This window comes from Glycine soja, chromosome 1 (assembly GCF_004193775.1).
Source record: "Glycine soja cultivar W05 chromosome 1, ASM419377v2, whole genome shotgun sequence".
In the NCBI taxonomy this organism is placed as follows: Eukaryota; Viridiplantae; Streptophyta; class Magnoliopsida; order Fabales; family Fabaceae; genus Glycine; species Glycine soja.
In genome coordinates this window covers 54595805-54618625 of record NC_041002.1, presented here as the reverse complement: position 1 = coordinate 54618625, position 22821 = coordinate 54595805, and the positions used below count along the sequence as shown (strand labels likewise).

Below are 22821 nucleotides of genomic sequence, written 5' to 3'. Positions count from 1 at the left end.
CTGAATGCAATATTTTATATGTAGTAAATTAAAATGTTTTATTACATTCTTTTAACGAATTAAATTAGATTAATATAACAAATATTTGAGTTAATTTTAATTCAAAACCAACAATTATTTTCGTGTGAGTGATATTAAACTCGATTTTCTTAAATAAGGTGTTAGGTTTAATCCTTGTGAATGAAAAATAAATACAATTGAAAAAAAAGATCCACTAAAGATGACAATCATATTTTTCATTAGAAATTGACTACTAATAAAATTGGTGAATATTTTACACTAATGTTATGATATAAAAAAAATCAAAAGTAATATAAATATGATAATAATATTTTTAAGATAATAGAATTTAGTAACAAGTTGTTGGATTAAATAATATCAAACTCGATTTTCTTAAGTGAAATTTTGGGATAAAGTTTGTGAGGAAAAAAAACATGCTTAAAAGGAAAAATTTAATGAAAAGTCATGTGATCCAAAAATATACAATAAAGTTTATTTGAATTTTTAAAATAAAATATAATTTAATTTAAAGTGACTTAATTATTAATGCAATCCCTTTCCTTTTTAAAAATGTTCAATTAGATTTGTTTCTTTTTATTTAAAAGGAGATTCCTTTCTTATTAGAAACTTCAATTAAGGATACGTTCTGTAAGCTGAAAAGCTAACAATAAATTAAAAAGTTAGTTGGCAGATAAAAGTTTTAAGTTAGTAAGCGTTTAGTAAAATTAGTTATTAAAATAATTGAAAAATATAAAATAATATAAATAAAATATTTAAAAAAATATAATAAAAAAACTGAATAAATATTTTAAGGATAAAAAGAAAATAAAATATAAAAATTAGAAGCTACCTTTTTAAAAAACAATAATTTAAGTAACATTTAAAAAAACTAGAAGTTATTTAAAAAAATTGTTTACCAAACAAGGAAATAACTTTTTTATCGAGTAACTTTCTTAAATTTAAAAAATGCTTCAATTGACTATTTTTGTCTACTTGAAATTGATTTCGTTAAGTTATAAGTTTTGATGGTTTAAATTTAAATTGACTATATTTATTGTTATTTTAAAATTATAAAAATATAATAAATATAATTTATAAATAAAAATTAAAATGGCAACAACACCATGGAAGGATTTCATGCCCATAAGATGTTTTATTGTAACAAGTTTTCATTGTGTTAGCGTGGAAGTACACAACGAAAATTCATTGTGATTAATATTTTGGTCATTATAATCAATGATAATGTCAAGGGGTACCATTAGCCATTGGAGGGTGTTCTTTTTATTTTTCTCATGTCTAGGGAGTATAGCTTAGTTGATTAAATGAGATGCATGCGTTCTTGTAGGTTTGCTGATACTTATCTTTTTATTTCTATGAATTAAAAAAAAAAATCTAAGTCTTAAACCCACTCTACAAAGTTAATTGGAACAAAAATAAAGGAAGGAGACTAAAATTATTTCTCAGTTAATTTTGACTTCTATCTCCAAATTGAGAAATATTAGATGGGAAAGAAACTTTTATGTTAATTGGATTAAATTATTTATAACAATTTTAATTTGATATTCTAAATTTAAAATTAATAAATTTGTTCATTTTTTCTTCCTTTTTCTGATATGAACTAAGTAAAGTGTTATCTTTTCAATTAAATTCTCTGTTTTTCTTTGGATTAAGATTATGTTTAGCTTAACTTCTCTTTTCCCTTTATTTAAAAGTCACTTTAAAGTTAAAATTTAAAATAAGAATTTTAAAAATAAAGTAGAAGTTGTTTGATAATTTTAAATTTTTTAGTTTTAAAGTTTCTCTTAAATTTAAAGTTGTTGTACATTTTTTAAAAACTATTAAATTTATACAAAACTAACTATCTATTAAAGGGTCATCAGTGGTTGGAATTATTGTAATAGTTTTTGCTTGTATACCTATAGAGGCATGATACAAAATAAAAATTAAAACCAGAAAAAATTAAATAATTATCTATCAAAAACATTAATGTATCAAAAAAATGATAACTTTTTCAGTGATTTAAAGTATATAATTAAATTTATTTAATACATTTATATAATATTTCATGAATACATTATAAACATTTCCTTGTATTAGATTAGATAGCAGAGTTAAATTAAATTAATTAATATATACCATTATATATTTAGGGCCGTTTGTTTAAACTTTTAAAGAAAATTGATTCTAAATGATTTTTTAAGAAAAGAAATAAAAGTTGTTTCTTAAAAAAAGTATAAAATTATTTAATAAAAAAACAATTTAGACAAATCCATAAAAAAGAAAAAAATACTTATTTTATTACAGAAAAAGAGAAAAAAAATTATACATTATCAATGTAAAATAATTTTTTATCATTATTCAATCATAAACCATCAAATAAATTTATTTAACTTTTACAAAATCATCTTAAAAGTCATACAAAATGTAATTTTAATTAGAAGATATAAAATTATTTTATATTATTAGAACATCATCATTAAACTCATTAACATTTTTTTTTAATGTTTAAACAAACTATCCTTAATCCTATTCAAACAACATTGCAAAATAATTGGCGAACAGATTCCCCTCATCCCCTTTGCCCCATCGTCTCGTCATATATATATAAATGTGAAGTAATATAAACGCTTCCATTTGAGACTGAAGACAATGATTAAGAAATTTAATATCATTTAATAAATGATAACTGAAACAAATACAAAAGGAACAAAATTATATTTCACAATTCCATACACTATTTTTTTTATCTTTGATCTGTTGAGGTCATCTTTCCTCGTGGGGCGTTTCCTTGTTTAATTTAATACAATGAACAAATGAGTTGTACTACTCAGCTAAGCAGGTGGTCTTGTCCTTTGTTGTATCACACCAGTTCCATAATCCTGAGACGGTGTCCACTGTCAACTCCCTTGGCATTTAAAACAAAACAAAACCTGCTATCATTATCAAGTGAGCCAACCACATTTAATCATGCATCACCAGGTTTGGAGTTGGGGACTTTAAAAAAAACTGAAAAGAGGATGTGAAGGGAAGGGAGGAGGGGTAATAGATATCTGTTGTTATTGTCTGATCAGTTTCTGAGAACCCCATCTGATGTGTACCACTGTTCCGTACATCCAGAGAAATGCTGCAGAAGCAGGGACCGTCTAAACAATTATGATGATCAAAAACAAAATTTGATATTTACAGCTTGAGCATCTGCTCAAAATTCAACCTCGTGAAGATCTTCTCCATAACTGCTACTTTTCACAGGTTTATGCATTAAAGATTCATCAGGCGAAAATCTTGACGGGGGCATGCCCAAAGCTTCCCCTAAAGGCTTAATATTGCCCATTTTTTGAGGGGTAAATGAATCATTAAAACTCCCACTCCATGAAGCTGTTCGGCGTGAATGAGGTAAATGAGAGTTATTTCCATCTGCTGCTACCTGGTTTGAGATGTTACCCATACTTGGAAACCTTTGTATGGTCGTTGATGATACATGTTTTGGGGATTGGTATGACCACTCATTTGTGGTAGAGATTGAAGGATATTCATTTGTTGCATTGTCTTCTTGCTTGCTTTCTACTATAGCCTCAATTGTCCGCTCATTTGATGATGGTGCAGGAGTAGGAACGAAAAACTTCGCATTGGCAGCCAGAACTGGTTTCACGGATGGAACAGAAGGGGACTGAAACAAGTTTGCAGAGGTTCCACCACCTTGGTTGAAGGTGTCAACATACCTGTATTATCCATAAAACATTATCATCAATATTATGCCTTTCAAATTTTGTTGATGACTGAGACTGATGAATAAGAAAAAAATCCTCAACCTCAAAAAAAAAAAAAAATTATCTTGTTTCTGGAAACTGAGCTAACTGCACAGAATAGGTAGAACCCATAGGTTCTTCCTCATTTCCTTTCTTTTCATGTGTATTTTTAAGATAAATTTATTTAGGCCTATAAAACAATCCTCCATATGCCTGCTCAGCCTAATAAAAGAAAAGAAAAATTACATTTTAAGCTTTATTATAGCTCAGCCTTTTTCTAGGTGCAACAATTCTTAGAGTTCTTTAAAGGTCTTCAATTTCAAACTCTATAATATATCAGGGAAACCAATCGGAACTGGGAAGTCCACTTTGCAATGCTTAACAGATAACGAGTATACCTAAAAACAAAGTTGACCCCTACTTGAGATTATAAAATATAAATAATCTAGACATAAAAAAAAATCAGCTGTTACCTTGACCTAACACCCAAACGACCCCGGGCCGAGAATTGATTTGAGCTGGGTGGTATCGGTGGCATCCCTGGACTGAGTTCAGGGCTAGCAGTTCTTATGTTAGAGCCCTCAATAGGAGGAGAACTTTCAGTCTTCAATGCAGATCTCAAGTTGTATTCAGTTGAACCATTCTGGAAAGCAGCAGTTGTTGGAGGTGGTGGCAGAGCAGCAGCTTCTTCAGCTGGAAGTTCAGCACCTTCCTCCACCCATCTTTTCAGCTTCTCATCATAATAGAACTTGTTTTTCTCACCCAATTTAGCCTACATATACAGAGTAGAATAAGAACCACTTAAACAGGCACAATCAGAAGCACTGTTGTGAATATAAAGAAAATAAAACAACTAATTATACCTGTCGACCAGAGCGAGGTTTCAAGACTAGCCCTACTGTCTTTTGCAAAAGTTGTGAGCCAAAACCAAAGCGGGAAAAGCGAGATGTACCTCCTGATGCCTGTGCTTTTCCTTGTATATCAGGTGACGTTGTTTCCTGTGATACATCAACCAGAACTTTTCCATTAAAACTTTATTAAATAACCAAAAACATGCTGAGCAAGGTGAAAACCTTCACAGTACACCTTTCATAGTACTCACACACCTGTCTTGGGGTTCGACCAATATCTGGCTCAGAAATACTTCTATTAGGCTTTGCCATTTTATTATTGTCAGCTGTCCAGTCACTTATCGGTTCCATTGAAGCAGATGGAGCCAATGACATTGTTGATTGGCTAGAGGATACTCTGGGTGCCATATTTTGGTGTAGATGTTCACTTCCATGAACAGTTCCTTGCGATGATGAAGGAGCAGGCGGTGGTAAACCACCAACAACTCGATGTGCAGTGCTATCAAAAAAGTTGAGCAATTTGCCAACTAATTTTGCAGGAGCTAAATTTGCAGCATATCCACCCTGAACATTAAATAAATAAAAACATGATAAGTATCAAGACTACCAAAATAATGAAGATTTAATAAGGGACAAGGAAGTACCTGTTGGTAAATTCTAATCCTCTCCTCAAGAGATACTGCTAATTGCCTCCACAATTCTACTTCTGGAGCGCGGCCAGTTTTCAAGGATTTCAGTAGTGCTTGGCAGTACCTGAAATCAAATAATAACAAAAAGAGATCATATAAAAAGTAACATCGCAATTAAAATAAGTTTAAATGAACTTACTTCAATGAGTCTGAAACCTTTCCCACTTCAGCTAGCATAAATGCATATATAAGCTTATATGGCTGAAATGGATGCAAAGTAAACTGAGAGTTTCCAACCACCTTTGAATATTCATATAACTCGGTCCTCTGTCCAAGTACCAATCAGGTAAGAATATGAAAGCAACATACTGAATCATATTTGAATATGTTCTTTTAAGAAAGCAACAGATCCTGAGGTTGCACAAGTATAACAAACAGATGGGTTATTTAAAAACTTACAAAACAAAAGGTTTAAGTAAAAATAAATAAAATAATTTCATTTGAAGATAAACCTAGAAATAAAGAGAGAACTAGAAAAGACAAATGCCCATCTTTTAAGCATCTAGACAAAATAACAAATATAGTCCAGAATATGAAACAGCCTAATCCAAGTCAGAGACAGCATTTGGCAGATGGACACAGCACAACATACGCAATATTTTGTGAGAAAGGAACTAAAAATATGTACATTCAACAGAAAATCCAATCCAAAATTTGTGGAAGAAACAACTTAAGAACTGAAGAGATTTCAAATTACCTGGATAGCCTCTGGACTAGCATAAGTTCGAGGACATTTCCAGTGATCTGCTCCAATTAGACAGAGTCTTGCGCTATCTGAGTATGACTCAAAGTTTGCTTCAGCAACTAAATAGCAGATGTGTGCGGCAGTAATCTAAAATAAGAGTCTTAAATGAGAAGCAGAATGAAAAAGTACAAAAGTCATTAAAGAAAATAAATAAAAGATAGACAACTGTACCTCACTTCTTTCCTTCCACAAGCAATCACCAAGGTGAATAATTACAAGTTCATCACCTTTGGTTCTGTTTGCAGTTATTACAGCCAGATTCTCCTCCCAATCATCAAGCATACCATTGGATCCAACCTGAAATGGAAAAGCAACAACAAAAGTTTGAGCTTCCAAATCAAATAGAAACCAATAAACTTTGAAACTATTGAAGCAACGTAACAATACATCTGGATTGCAAATATTTTGCATGGCTTCTTAGTTTATCTTATTAGGATTACCTGTGGAGACTGCTGAGACATATCAGAAGCACCAGGATGCCCACTATTTGAGGTATCAGTAGAGAATATTTCAGCTTGTTGCCCAGCAATTAGAAGGCATAATGTGCGCAAAGGTGACCCTGCAACCAGCTGGCGAAGTGCCATTTGCTTCACTGTATCAACATAGAACTGCAAGCCAAATATGGACCAAATTCATCCCCCAACAAAGGCAGTATGAGAAAAAGACTGTAAGACCTCAAAGGGACTGTCTAGCTCAGGCATGAAATATCAGCAGACAATTAAACAGCCTGAAAAACTGGCGTCTGACCTGTTCACCAAGTTGTGAAGCCAGAACAAGTGCAGGTCCCCACAATTGTCCTTCTTGTGCACATTGTAAAGCCTCCTTCTTTTTCCCAGAGACAAGAAGATTTTGAACCTCAAGAGCCATTGCCTATATCAAAATCAAAATCAGCAAAGGGTACAGAAGAATCTTGGGAGTGGAAGTGGGTCAAGAGTTAAGTACACACCCTCATTTGTCCTTCAGAAGGCAAATTTTGCAAGCAGTTGCTTGGCATCCCATATTGAGGGAACTCTGTGCCACTCATCTTGGCAGATGCAAAATGTTTTGCAACTGCTGACTCAGGAGTATCATTTTCCTGTATCAATACAAACCACAAAATAAGTGAATGACAGAATATGATTGAATCCATGAGGAATAGTATTCATGCAGTAATATGATTCAGAATCACAGACTATGTAGAGAATAAAGCACAACAGCCATTTGCGAAGCAATTATAACTTATGTCATAAACTGCTCCAAACAGAAGTGATTCAAAAGTAGAGAAATAAAGGACAAATATCATATACATTGACATGATACAAAAATTGGGGGGGGGGGGGGGGGAGATTTGAATGCCTATATAGATGTAACTTACTTTCAGTATAGTGTCTGTACCAAATGGAGAACGTAGCTTTCCATAATGTTGACAACCTATTTTAAGCAAGGAAAGAAGGAGTCTCAACCTTTCACCTTTCTTATAATCCATGTCAGGTGATTCGCAGTGTGCAATCCTCTCATCTAACCATTTGTACAGTTCCTTATTTCCAACACTCCCGCCAACCAATGGACCTGGTAATGATTGCTGGCTCAGAGCACGGAAATAATTACTGGTATTATTTCCGATGCTCAAAGAATCCATATTTCCCGTGACAACTTCAATCAAGTTCAACACAGAAATGGAACCTTGTACAGAATCCTTCAGATATAAATGAATATACAATGTTAATGATTTTGATAAATCACTCCTAGGAAAGCAGACAGTAAAAAGGAAACAATATTGAGCAAACTCAAAGCCTTTCAGAAACCAGATAAAGTATAAGATCAAACTAAAATGAGGAATCAAGAATTAACCTGGCTTCCATATGATGAGCTCAAAAGATTAGGATCTTTCATTATGATGAGTTTTCCCCCAAATCCAAAAGTTACCAGAGCATGAGAAGGACGCCCAGCTGATGATCTCCCAACATGAGGGTTATGTGAATACTGATGCCCACCCTGAATTGATTGTGAAGAATAACTAAAGGGTTTTTGAATTTCAGTAAAATCATTTGAAAAAACATTTTGTTCACCAAACTTTGTGGTTGAATAATTAAACTGTTGAACAGTGTCCCCAGTAGGACCAAAGCTTGGTGGTTCAAAAGTTCCATTGGCCAAACCACGATCATGGTTTACTCTATTGTACAATGCAACGGATCCAAAAGAACTAGAAGTACTTTGCTGATTTTTGTTCGCAGAAATACTTGAACCATAAGAATGATTAATTTGTTGGTTGCCACCCGAAGTTATATTATCCCCTCTTGTAGTGGCAGACCCAGTTGTGTACAAGTCAAAACCCTGCTGATGGTTAGTGCCATACAAACCACTCCAGCTTCCATCTACAGTCTGACTATCAATGCCCTGTGATCCATAATTATCAGCTTGGCTGTATTCGCTATACAAACTATTATCCTTGGGCAAGAAAGTACTGGCAGAAGCATGCCCATTTTCAAGTCCAAGACCAGAAGACTGGATGGTTGAATTGTAAGTTTCCAATGAACGCCATTCTTGGGCAATTGTGTCATAATACCAACCAGGATACTGTGGATCGAAAACCATATGCTCTGGATACCCATTATTCCCTTCGGAAACCTGACTCCAGCTAGACACATTTTCAGTTGTGCCAGTTTCAGCTAAAGTTCCTGCAACAGATTGAGCAGTTTGCTGCATGTAAGAGATCTCTGTTTCCCTATCAGAAGCGGCAGTCCAATCTGCAGCTGTATTGACTTCAGAGCTTTGCTGAGTAGTGGCTGTTGCACTATAGCCATCTATTTGATACCATTGTCCGGTCTGGTGATCATACTTCCAGCCAGGATAAAGATCCTCCCAATACTGACTACTACTCAGATCCTGTCCATATGCGTGTTCTTCTGAAGATGCAACATAAGCTTGATCTTCTGGATATTGTACATGATTAACTGATTCATTTAATCCATTACCTTGCCTGTTTGAGTGGTTTTCTAAAGATCCATCATAACCTTGACCCTCTTGATATTGCACATGATTACCCGAGGCATTTAAGCCATTATTTTGAACTTCACTACCAGGCTTCACCTCAGTACTTAAATTATCATACACATTCCCCGTAAAATCCCCAGACTGATCTCCCAACTCACTGAAAAAGTCAGAATATGATCCCAACCCGCCAACTCCATTCAAATCAGCGTGAAAAGAATTCCAACCCACCTCCTTAATCCCAGAATTACCGACTGTATCGCTCGTGCCTACAGCTAAAGCGGATGTGACTTCTGATCCCACCCCACTCCCATCCTCACCGGGATCCACCTTACTATCAAACCCAACTGAACTCATGGCGGGCACTGAATTTCCCTTCTGTTCAAGTCCTACATCGGATTCCACATTACCTAATTCCCCTTTGACTTTAACACCACTCTCAGCAGCAGCAGAATTCTCAAATGCAGCAGCATCAACATCATTGATTCCCAGATTTGCAAATGCTTTAGCCTCATCGGAATCATCCCCTTCATCATGGCCAAACTTAACAGGCTCCATATCATCCTCAACAAGTTTATCAAAGAAATCCTCATCCGTCTGATCCTCCATGTGCAATGGAGGATTCGAAGCCATCGACCAAAAATCCTAACCTTTCACCGATTCCCCTCGATCCCACCAAAACACGCGCAATTAACCTCAGATTTCACCTCTCGCAATTCCTAACCTCAACCTCAGAGCGAAACCTCGAGATCCAAAACGAAAAGCCTCGATGTTACGGCTTCCCCTGAAAGCTAAATCTCGAGTACAAGGTGCAATAACCAAAACAGAGAACAAGATCTGGGAATTCAGAAACACACGCAATCCAATAACAGAAATCAAGGAAAACGTACCCGGAAACTGCAAAACCTAAGACTCAATTCAACGATACAACTCTGCGATCCATGTTCTCAATCTTACAGGCAACCAGATAGAGAATATTTGGAAAGAGGAAAGAAAAGCCTTCGATTTCGCAATTCGCACTCACCACCAAGAACACAAAACAACTACGTTTTTTCTATTTAGATTATTTTTTTCTTATCTATCATAAACAGTTTATTCGGTAATGTAAAAATATTTTTAACTATTGATAAAAAATTTAACATTAAAAATAAGAAATTAAGATAATTCTTAAAACTACTATCATTAAAAAGAACAAATGTTTAAAAGAGTTTAATAACCACTTGCTCTCAATGTAAAACTTTAGTATTAATTATTATTAGTATGCCTTTTAAGCTTAAATATTTAAAAAACTTATTATAAATAGTAACTTGTAATAGAATAATAGTTTAGAGTTATTTTTTCTTCTTAAAAATATTCTAATTCAAAATAATTATTTTAATTTATAGTTTATATATGAATTGTTGATTTGTTTTATTCACCTCGTGTAATTTTCTTATGATGGTCCGTTTATTTTATTTTTTTCCGCGTGGATGCTGTGTATAAGAATAGATAAATAATAATATTTTGGTAATTTGAAAAAAAATGTTAATGACAAATTCTTTGGGTACGGCCGTTGAAAAAAAAAGTGGCATGAAAAATGTGCAATGCTACTTCCACATACGGTATTTTGTCGCTTCACCTGTGTCTTCAAGCACCGGCAGGGTGGGTGTGGGTCAAAGGCCTTCTCATATATTTTCCAACATAATGATCACAAAATCATACTCTACTCTTTACAAAGATAAATAGATGAATTTCCAAGCTAAATGGTTGAAAATTTCTGCAAACAAGTTTCACTTTTGTACGCATTAATTTAACAGCTGGAAGTAGTATTTAGTACATTACTAATGCAGAATCCGCCAAACGAGCACAAATCAGAAAAATAGATTTCATTTTCCATCTCAAACAAGACCAAATAACGTTGTTTAAATTGCATGTCAATGCAACCCGTATTAGTATTTAGTATACCCAACTTTACATAGTATATCTCCTTATATCTTACACCGACAACTTTGATAGAAAAAATTAGTTTGCATATTACCATAATTATTGATTATTGATTGGCAGTTGCAATGGGGTATGCAACAGTGACTCTTGTCTTTATATGTCATAAAATTAGGTGCGTAAGCGCGGACTCAAAAAAGGTTTGGTGGGTGTGCATTATATTTTGTACTTTCAATCATAGTGTCAAAAATCGGAATATAATATCAGGAATGAAATTCTGGGAAACAAACTTTGTGTTTTAGGTATTCAAGAAAGTGCCACCGAAACTTGTGTATTTTCCAGTATTATTTTTAAGAACTTTCATTATATTTTGTTGAAGAACTTTCATCAAACATGTAGTGTACAATGTAATTGAATATCCCCTCCAAAACTTAAAGTGAAGTTGCTCGAACTCAATCACTTTCTTACTCTTTGATGAGAACTTCTTTTCAAGCCACACTGATTTCTAAACAACGAGTTTGATAAGTTCAGAAATATCACTAATGTAGTATTTCTTAAGAGGAGAGATCAAATTATATCAAATATCAACAAAATTCACATCAATTATTACATTAATATATGTTTATTATTATTTAAAATTAACTTAAATATATTTTTAATCCTATGAGATGTTTTTTTAATTTTTCAAATTAAAAAATATATTTTTTAGTCCCTTAAAGTTTATCAATATATTTTTTAGTCCTTCCATCAAAGCACTATTAAGGAAATCTGTGATATTTTATAATTTAATCTTCTCTCCTTAGTCATACATGTTTTTGTCTGGTGATTATATATTTGATTTTCGTTTTTCTTTTCCTTACTCTGATTGGGGGGGTTTTCTCTCTATTACAGGTTGTAGGAGTGCGATCGGCTTTGTGGTGGCAGTGACCACAATCTTCTATTCATCTTTTCATCAAGCTTTTACTTGAGCATGAGGATTTTATAATATGAGGTTTTGATTTTTAAAGATACTCAGTTTTTTTCGTTTAATTTTTTATATATTACAGCGGTTGAAAACCGTCAAAGATCATATTTAAAGATTAAATTATAATATATCACGTATTCATTAACGACACTTTAACAAAAGGACCTAAAAAAATATATTGAAAAACTTCGAGAGATTAAAAAAAAAAACTTTTAATTTTTATGATTAAATAAAATATATTTCATATTTAAAGGATTAAAAACATATTTAATCTTTTAAAATTTATATAATTTGTGATTTTTATTTCATAATTTACAAGTATTATGTATTGCCCATCAGTCTCAATTAATTTTAATCAATAATAAAAACTGTGTTAAAAAGCATAATATTAATTCAAAACTTTTGATAACACAAACCAATTTAACATTTAATGTGCACTAACATTTAAGAAACAAACAAATTAATTTACACGTGCACTAGAATGAAAACCTATTTGACTTATAGTAATTGTTAAAGTCATAAGCTAAATTTATTTTGCCATAATATTAAGGAGCAACATAATATTTTCTGTAATGTCAACAATTATCAAAATAACCAACAGTCAATATAAAAAAATCAAATTAATGTTTTATTCTAATAATTATCACCCAAAACAACTAATGGTTTCTACTGATTTCATAACACATAGCTAGAGTTGCTTATGGTATACTCTTTTAGCTAGCAACACATATGTATGAATATGTGGAATGTGATAAAAAAAAATCTTAATAATATAATGACATATATCATAAATTTGATTATAAAACTCATTGAAATTAATTTAAAATAACTTTTTGAATAAATTGTGTCAAAAAATATATTTTTTTAAAAAAAGTTATGATAGTTATTAATTGTTATCATTACTTTTCCCAGAATCCCATAAAAAAATTGCCAGAATCTCTTTAAACACTCGTAAATGTGAGCTTACAAGCTTAAATTAGTGAACTATTAGCTAAACTTTTAATGAGTGAAGTTCATTTACTGTTTGTTAATATATTTTATAAGTAGATATAAAATATAAAAAAAGTAACACTATCTTGTGCATTATAAAAGTATTTATAGAAACATATAAAGTATATATAAAAAATAAGATTATAATAATGTTAAAGAAAATATATTTTATTCATAAAAAATAAAAAATAAAATGTAAAAAATGCAGAATTTGAAACTCTTCTTTAAATTTCAATCTAGCTCACATTGTTGTTTTTCTTTTCAATTACAGGCCCAATAAAAAAACTTGGACGCGTCTAACAAACCAATGAAATATAACCACCGACAAAGGCATGTATAAAACCCATTGAGAATGCCAATATTAAACCAAACGATGAGGTAATAAAGCTAAAGCTGATGGTGCTACTAACCGTTGACTTAATCAAGATCTCAACACTATTATTCAACACCATTCTTTGGCCTTGCTGTTCACTTACAGGTTGGCCACCTTGCAATTCCTGTCTTCCTCTGATTTGTGTTTTTTTCCTAAGTTACGTGTTTAAACCTGAATTTGTTGACCAGTATGATATGATATGAATATTGGATATTCGAGCACTATGAATGGTGAATTGAATACCTTTTCTAAGGTCCAAATGGGAAGATGGTATGTATGATAGTGATGAAAACCAACAATTGGATACACTACAGTTTAGTAATGGAGCTTATTACATTGTCGTTGAACTTCAAGTTGGGTTCCTTTTGTCTATATAAATTCACCGACATAATGTAATGAATGGAAGGAAGTTCTCTTGAAATGAACAAATCCAAATCCTTGGATAGGTTCTGTTCATATGATAATGCTACTATACTAAATTATAGTTTTGCCTATATATTATGTTTCGGAGTATGACATATAAATGGCTACAGTGTACTTGCAATTGTGTGGTTTGTTACTTTGTTATATATTCTTTTATGTAATTTTTACCATTTTATTATAATTTCTCACACACCATTCTTATGTATAAAAATTAAAAACCATAAGACTCTTTAACTGTCATTAAAAATAATTTATTTATAGTCTAAAATTATCAAAATATAATCATAAATCCATTTATTTTATTTCATTTTCATTTAACAAAAATGATTTAAAATAATATAAAATTTAAAAATTCATTACTCTAATTTTAAGACGGTGAATAATTTGAAATAAATAAAATTATAAATATTTTAGTTATTTTAAAATATAATACTAATAGTTATCAACTTTCAAATTATAGTTAGTTAATTAAGTATGTCTTTTTATGTTTTTTTACACTTATATATAAGCCAGTTCAATAATTAATTTTTCAAACACTTTGAATCCACTTAACTACCTTATCAGTTGTAGGTTTCTAGTATTCAGCTATAGATTTTAAGCCTTTGATTGGCTATCACCTTTTAATTTTTAGCTACCCTATATATATATATATATATATAAAGGAATAGTTACCTTATTTACTAACTGTACCGATACACCTAACATTGAATATCTTGATAGGAAGCAATGTTGCTAAAAAAAATAACTATAACTAGTTATATAAAAATAGTTATAAAATTATAACTAATTTTATAGTTATGGATATTTTAAATAACTTATTTTTATTTAAAAAATAATTATAATTATAAAATTATAACTAGTTTTCTGAAAAAAATTATTTTAAATAACTCATTTTTATTTATTTATAATGGATTATGTAATTGATTTTAAATATAACTTATTATATAACTGATTGTATACCTAATTTATTCATAATCGGTTATGTACTCATGTTTAAAAATAATAACTGATTAATTTTATAAAATTAGTTATGATTATAATTATAATATTCGTTTATAATCTAATTATTTATTAGTTATAGTTATGTAAATATCTAAACTATGAGCACCCCTAATAGGGAGTGAAGCAATAAAATCAAAGATAAAATGTAAACGAAAGACATGCTTCAACTGAAATTTTAAAATATTTTATTATCTCTTCATTTTCATCACAGACGAATCATCTATTGACCTTAACACCCATTTTAGGTTAAAGAAGTCTGAAATGGCAATGGGATATTTTAAGAGGCCATATTAGCAGCCACAGTGGGTTTTTAACAAACATCTAAATCATTAAATTTATATATCCTTTTATGTTAAAAGAAATTTATATATCTTTTTTACTTATATAATTCTTATTTTAGTTAATTTTTTCCAATAAATTGAAGGTCTCTATTCTAAAGGATTGTTGTAGTAGTGTAAAATTCCATTGTGTTCACATAAGTGAAAATCCTTTATTTAGCAAAAAAATTAGTGTTTAATTCTCATTATATGTAAAATTTCTTAGATCAGCGATAATTATGTGTCACGAGCAAAATTAGTCTCTGACCCATTAAGTTAAGAGACACCCTAACCTTTGGACCTAAAACAAAAATAAATAAATTAAAGGCCTTTGTACCATGTGCAACTTAAATTATCTATTTTTCTAATGGAAGATGATAATTATGCATTTATGTTTTTTTAATGCTTCTACTACATTAACCTGCACATTACAACCTCAGCTTCCAAAAAGTACACGCTTACCCATCCCCATTACTCAAATATAAGATATATACATATATATATATATATATATATATATATATATATATATATATATATATATATATATATATATATATATATATATATATATATATCCAATGCACACGTCTCTCTGTGTATAATGTATCTTTTAAAAAGTATTTCAATTTTTTTTAAAAAGTTAATGTTTGACTTTATAAAACTCGTGCTAAGTATATTTAGTGTGTGCCTTTACTAATTACATCTTTATATTTTGAAGCTGATTTTTACTAGATTATTGATTTTTTTTCAAAGTTTATTGAGGAAATAAAAAAAAATGCTTATTTCTTAATAGTTATGGAACCTAAGACATACGTTTTGGAATGGGCCTGACAAGTGGAAACGTACATATATGTTGTTTCACTACTGTACTTAGCAAAAAAGGAAAGTGGATACAGCAATATTTCTGTACTTAACCTTGAAGCCCTTTGGACCGAAAAAAATTATAAAGCAAGACCTCGAGGCCGAAGCCGAAGTATCGAGTAATCTATTAGAGGACAATGTTCTTTAAAACAAGCAGCGATATATCTAACTGTTAATTTAATTCAAGTTTATATCATTATCTTAACTTACTAAATTTAAAGGCGTGTTTTTTAACTTTTATTTGGTAACAAGAGAGGAAGAAGAAAAAAAAAATGCTTACTTTTAAAACAGATTTACATAAAAGATTTTTTTTTTTGGGTTTGTGTTGTTTTTGAAACCTGGAGAGCCACGGGAGTGGATCCTTTGCAACGATATTTTGCAGTGTTGAAATCTCACCATTAATTTTTGAAAACTTTCATTTTATAATAAAAAATATTATGTTAATGAAATTTAATGAATGGTTAGGATTTTTTGCCGTAATAATATCACCCTGGAGGATCCGTTCCTGTAAAGCCAAATAGATTGTTAGGAGGATATCCAGCTGAACTACGGGGCAAATGGTTAGGTGCCAAGCTTTGTAATTTGATGTATGCTTTTAAGAAAACTTCAAATAGGAAGAGCAGGTTGAATCAAAAGAAACGGAAGAAAGAAAAAGGATGGGGAAAAGGGAAGAGAAAGTGAAGGAGAAAAACTAGGACATAAAGAAAATGAAGTTATTATCATGTCAATGGCATGAAACTTAAGACCAGTTAAAGTTTCCGGAGAGGCTGAGATTCAATAATTTAATAGCCATATTTAATGGAAGGATTAAGAGTTAATTAGAAGTTCAAAGTTGTTCATATAAATAAAAGAATTTAGTAAAACTAATTGTTAAAACTCGTTGATAAGTTAACATAAAAGAAAGAATTATAATAATATAGTGAAGATAAAATATAAAAAAATATAAATTCAAATCCTTCATGTAATAATATAAAAAATACTTTTCAGGTTGACAATCTACCACACGAAACTAATGTAGTATGTAACACAGTGATTATTTTGTAATATTAAGGCCAGTTTGTTTAAGGGTAAGTTTATTTAAACTTTTAAAAAATAACTTTATAATAAGCATTTTTTGTATAAGTAATTTTTTAAGAAACATATAAAATTTAATTTCTTAAAATAAATAAATAAAATATTTTATAAAAAAAACAGAAGCGGTTTAGATAACATATTAAAAGAATAGAAAGTTACCTATTCTAAAATGAACACTTATTTCAACAAAAAAAAAGTTTAAACAATTTGACCCTAAACTTATTTGTTAAAATAACTTTTCATTTTAATAAAATAAATGGTTTTTTTTTTAAAGTTTAAACAAACGAACCTAAGATAAACATTCAAGATTAATTGATAAAGATATAATTTAGAAAACACTTTTTAGATGAATTATAGAGGAAGCGGTATAGAAAGTGTTTCTAAGTCAGTTTTGTAGTTACTAATTAATATAGAATGTCAGTACTTTCTAAATCTTTATAAATTTTAGACCAATTATTTAAGATTAGTTTTTTTATCAATAAGAATTGAAAAACAGTATTAAAAAATTTATAATAACTCACATATTATATTTAATCCATTGAGTTAAATTTTCTTAATTACATATTAATCTTATTTTAAACGCTATACAAAAAGTCACTTTCTATATTCATTGGTATTATAATTTATCTAGAATGTTACATATTTTTTAAATTTTAGACTTGATTGTTGAGCATGTGTGCAGTGGTGTTATGGTCGTGTTGGTTTGCCACGGGGAGGGAGAGATGGTGGTGTCATTAGTGGAAGCATAATGGTGTGAAGGGTTAAGCTGACTTGACTGCTTGCGAGAGAGTGTGTTTTTAGTTTGCTATTTTTCAAGAGCAAGCTAATAAATTCAAAATAATATAATATAATCAATTGATTCTAATTTGATATTTTGTAACTATATACATTTCAAATAATCACCACTTATTATATAATATATTTATTATCTAAAAATATAGATAATATTTTTATTTTTTCTTTTTAAATATATTTATTAAATGAAATGGAATAACATAAATGAATTTATATTATTATGATTTTAACAATTTTACATTAGAAAAAAGTGATATTTGATGAGTGTGAGACCATATTAAAGGTTCCTATGCATAAGAAAAAAAAAGAGAAATTCAAATATAATAATTATGATAAAAACTAAACTAATAAAATAACTTAAGAACTTGTTAACTCAAATGTAACATGATTTTTATAAGAAAAAACATTATAAGTCAATAAAAATTAAAAAACTCTTTTACAAAACAATTTTACCTTTGTCAAAGAAGCTTTTTAATCTGTACAAAAAAAAAGAAGCTTTTAAATGAGTCAAAAAAGAGGAAATATATTGAATTTTTTATTTTAAAATAATATTAAATTATAAAGTTAAAATAAAATTATATTACAAATAACATGGTTGTAGTGACATGGTAGAGTTTAAGGATAAACACATTATAGCAGAAAGGCTGGAAATATACGACAAATTTGTAACGAAAAATTTGTGGAATCTCTTTTTGATGTTTTGTAATAGGCAAATTACACCCTTTCAATCTCCAGTACTCCAACTCACCCCGGATTAAGCAAGCTACATAGGACCAAGGCTGTCTTGATGTGTCGAAAGCGATGAGCCAGCCATGACTCATGAGTTACGTTTCACACTTTCACCTTTGTCCTCATGTTACTTTAATACACTTCTACTTATGATTAAGAAATCAGAAAGGCTTCTGATGATGTCATAAAATGCTACCTCTAACAGCTTCGATCTTAATTTTCATGTGATTTTTCACATTTTTGGATACATAAGAGCACATATAAGACGGCTACTTATGCCAATTATTTAAAAATAAGATGTATTAATTTGATGCCATATTTTCCACACAAGCATTATTTTTTTTATCAATAAAATATTACTTTCCTGACCAAAAATCAACACAGATTCAAGCAATCACACATGATTTCATAAAATTTAACATATAATTTTTCCAATCTAAATAAAGCAGGTTTTTTTATGAAAAAATAAGTTAAGTCCTCACTTTAATAAGCTCAGTCTTAGAGTGATTTTTTTTTTTAAAAAAAATCCTTAAGTCTATATAACATTATAGAACACCCAAAGTTAAAATAAACAACCCATTTAAAAAAGCATACGTTATAGATGCCTAAATATTTTTAAAACACATTAAAAACTATCCTATATGGACCTTAACACAATTAATAATTATTTTTGTGTTATCTTAACGAAATTTTGCACTAAAAGTGAACCCAATAGAAGATTAAAAACGTACAAAATTGCAAAAATTTATTACATCTTTAAACTTAATTCTTTACTTTTCGATGAGATTTTAAACACACGCTTATTAGGGATGTAAGCGGATTATGTTCAACCCACAAACTTCAAAAGTTTTTGTGAAGCAAGACATCACATGATGGAACAAAAGGCCACCTCTTATGTTAATTCTATTCCAATCGTTATTACTATCATAAAGTAAACAAACACACCCCCCTCCAAGTTGTTAAACTCTTATTTTATATTAATCTTTCATTAAGCATTTGATCTGCGCGTACTCTATCTATCTTATCATAAAAATCTGACTATTTCTTCGATAAGAACAGTACACTACGGGGCCTCCTCTTTCTACCCGAATTCATCGTTCTGTTCAACAACAACCAAGATAAGTCTTTCATAATAAAACAAAAGTATACCTATCTCCACCCAAAAAATTAAAAGAAAAGAAAAGAACAGCACATAAAAATTGAAGGATTCTTTTTCCCTGTAACATCCTCCCGGTCATCACGGAACTAACTGCAGGGCTCACAGAAAGGAAACGATTTGCAGCGTTTATATTGCCGTCTTTCAACTCCTTCCACGGAAAATCCATTTCATGCTTCACGCGATTTAAAGAAAAGACAATGATGAAAAAATAAAAACGAAGCGAGTTGAAGTTTTAGATTATTATTATTTTATTTTATATCAAAAGTGGAAGAACAGGTGAGAGACCTGGTGAAACAGAATCAGAGCACAAAAACGGAATTGATCAGCACTTTAGTACTTTCAAAGACCAAATCCCCAAAAACACACAACAACTGAGTCTGCGTTGCAGTTTGCAACTAACTAGGAATGCTTCTAGTTTATCGAGCCAAGACTCTTACTACCAGAAGGAATTTACTTTTTTTTTTTTATGAGAAATCAAAGTAATGATGATGGAGTTAAGTAGAATTATACTTAAAAACACAAACTTGAGATCAGGGTAATTAAAATAAAATAATCTTATATTAATTGATTACGATGTTACCTAGAGTAACAATTTAGTTGAGAATCTAGGCACAATAGAGCATAAATTATAAGCTATGATTGTAGCATCAAAAGCATCTGATCTAACAATGAACCGCAATGAAATATCGTTACCTACTATAAAAAAAGAAAAGGACTTTACCCAATTGCTGCAGAGAAGAACAAGTAATTATCAGGCATCAGAAACAACACTAAGGTCGTCATCTTCGGGCGGAGCTGGCAAGTTGAGATCTATGAAGCTCTCTTTCAATCTAACAGAATCATTATTAGCGGTTGTGGAAGAAGAAGGCATGAGGTGAGATCTCTTGTGGCCACCAAGTGCTTGACCAGACCCAAACACCTTGGAACAAAAGGGGCATTGGAAGATTTTACTATCGTTACCCGAACCTTCGCAAATGCTTCTGTGACTGCCCAATGCGCGTGAAGATCGAAACGTCTTCCCGCAGCTCTGACACTGGTGCTTCCCGCGAACTCTCCTCAACTTTATCTCTAGTACTGATCTCCCACCCTCCTCCTCTTCTTCTTCTTCTTCCTCTTCGACAACATCATCATCATTAACATTAACAACGTTGATGTTGTTGTTCTTACTCCATCGGTCTCTCGACAACATCATGAGACACATGGCGACATCTTCCTCGGGGGAAGTGTCGGAGACCGAACTCACGGGCTCAGGCGACTCCATGAAACTCAGTTTGGGCTTTTTTTGTTCCAAATTCACGGGCCTTCGGGTTCGCTTGGATCGTCGGCGAGTTGGGTTCTTTGACTCGGTCTCGCTCTCCCTGTCTTGAACGACAGAGCCCGTGTCAAACTCGGGATCTGCGAGCCTGAAGCATTTCTTGGGATTCTCTCTTAACCCATAAATCAGGGACTTTTCATCGTGTGTGGCTTGTTCTTGTTCTGAAGAGGAATTAGAAGAGAAGGAAGCAGCAGCAGAGGGAGAAAGTGGTGGTTGTTGGTTTTGGGGGGGAAGAGGGAGGGTGGCTAAGTGAGCCTTCATGTGGCCACCGAGGGCTCTGCCATTGGAGAATGTTCTGGAGCAGAGCTTGCATTTGTACCGCTCCATTAGAGAGAGGACTTTCTTTGTTTATTCTGATACGTTTGGTTTGGTTTGGCCTTAGGCTTCTTTGGGGAATTTGGGAACTTAAAAAGGAGTAGGTAACAAGCATTCCTCCACCAATAGGACACACGACCCAAAAGTTATGGTTCTGCATATTATTATTATTGTTATTCAAATATATATATATATATAAGACTATGTGTACGTATTTATATGGGCTGTGATTTGGGAAGCGTCAACACAAACAGATTGGAACAGTGGCATTCATTATTCGGTGGCAAAAAATTAACAAAGTGTGATCGTGAACAGGGAAAAGAGCAACAACCAACATGCAAACCTTGCCCGTATGGAATAACTTTTTTCATTTACTGTTTTCTGTTTCTCAACCTCTAAAAGGGTGTATCAAAACAAGCACTGCATATTTTCTTTTACAAAATAGGATCTTCAGGATTAAAAAAAAGTTTTACATTGTAAATTCACCACAAATTACTCTGTATATATAATACTTATACTAATAATGATTTTTGATAATTGTTAATGTAATTTTTTTACACTAATTAACAGTATGTATAACTGTTTTCACCAAACAAAAAAACTGTTAAACTCTTTTTTCTTTCTAACTCATATTTCTTCAAAGACCATGCTTAAAATACTTTTGGAAATTAATTGTGCACGTTTCATTCTGAAATTTAAACCTTAATTTGTAATTTGTCATATCATGTGAGACTAATTTTTTTAGTTAAATTCAATCATCACCGCTAAGAAACATGTTAATATTATTCTTGTAACGTACTAAATTGTACATGAGGTTTAACATACCTAGCCAAGAAACATTCAATTAAGAAAATATCATCTAACATCTTAGGTCTATCCCTGGATTCTTATTCATGCCTCACCCTCTCCATTGAATAGTAACATTAACACAGGTTTTAACTATTTATTAACTGTTAAGACTGACGAAACTCTTGAATGACCTTATATGACTCTTAAGATTGGAGATGTTATGAGTTGGTGTGTAATTGGAAACTGACCATTGAGAAGGTCAAGTGTTAAATTGGAGATACACAGTCCTTCAATAAACACAAAAAAATTTTAATAAATAAGGATGGTTGACCTACAATCGAAGAGGTACAAATGTATATTAGTTTAAATAATTTAATTTTATAATTTTGTTGAAAGTTTTGTCTTTTATAACTTTCTTTAATAAAATAAAATTTTAATTATTGTTAATAAAAATATCTTTTACATTAATATTTCCTTTAATTTCAAGATGCACAAATAAATTCCGTATAATTGACCTAGTGATAAAAGATTAAGTAATATATATGAGGTCTTATGTTTTATCCTTATTTATTGTACACAAAAAAACATGAATTTTTCCTCATTGTATGATAACAACAATATTTTCATCTCTTGTATTTTTATTTTAAAATTTATTTAAATTTTAAAAATATTCATTCACTGCATAGAAACTTGTTAATACTGCCAAAATATTTTAGAAAAGAATTACTATACCATTAGGAAAAAGTGGCTAATGAATTACTATCATACGAGGAAGAGAATTCGAACATATA

General features: G+C 30.9%; 2 protein-coding genes across 2 annotated transcripts; both read right to left on the bottom strand.

The window, feature by feature from the left end:
* Positions 1 to 2687: 2687 nt before the first annotated feature.
* On the bottom strand, positions 2688 to 10047 carry LOC114423728 (protein transport protein SEC16B homolog). Its single transcript, XM_028390589.1, has 13 exons — positions 7862 to 10047; positions 7386 to 7706; positions 6978 to 7106; positions 6779 to 6901; positions 6472 to 6639; positions 6203 to 6328; positions 5984 to 6118; positions 5426 to 5553; positions 5242 to 5350; positions 4853 to 5161; positions 4610 to 4744; positions 4220 to 4518; positions 2688 to 3719 (listed from the first exon to the last, which is right to left on the bottom strand). Exons 1-13 carry the CDS (start codon positions 9632 to 9634, stop codon positions 3200 to 3202), a joined length of 4275 nt encoding a protein of 1424 aa, XP_028246390.1. The 5' UTR covers positions 9635 to 10047; the 3' UTR covers positions 2688 to 3199.
* Positions 10048 to 20147: 10100 nt separating this feature from the next.
* LOC114423717 (zinc finger protein ZAT9-like) lies at positions 20148 to 21388 on the bottom strand. The gene has a single exon (XM_028390580.1). The coding sequence runs from the start codon at positions 21251 to 21253 to the stop codon at positions 20363 to 20365; it is 891 nt and encodes a 296-aa protein (XP_028246381.1). The 5' UTR covers positions 21254 to 21388; the 3' UTR covers positions 20148 to 20362.
* Positions 21389 to 22821: the final 1433 nt, after the last annotated feature.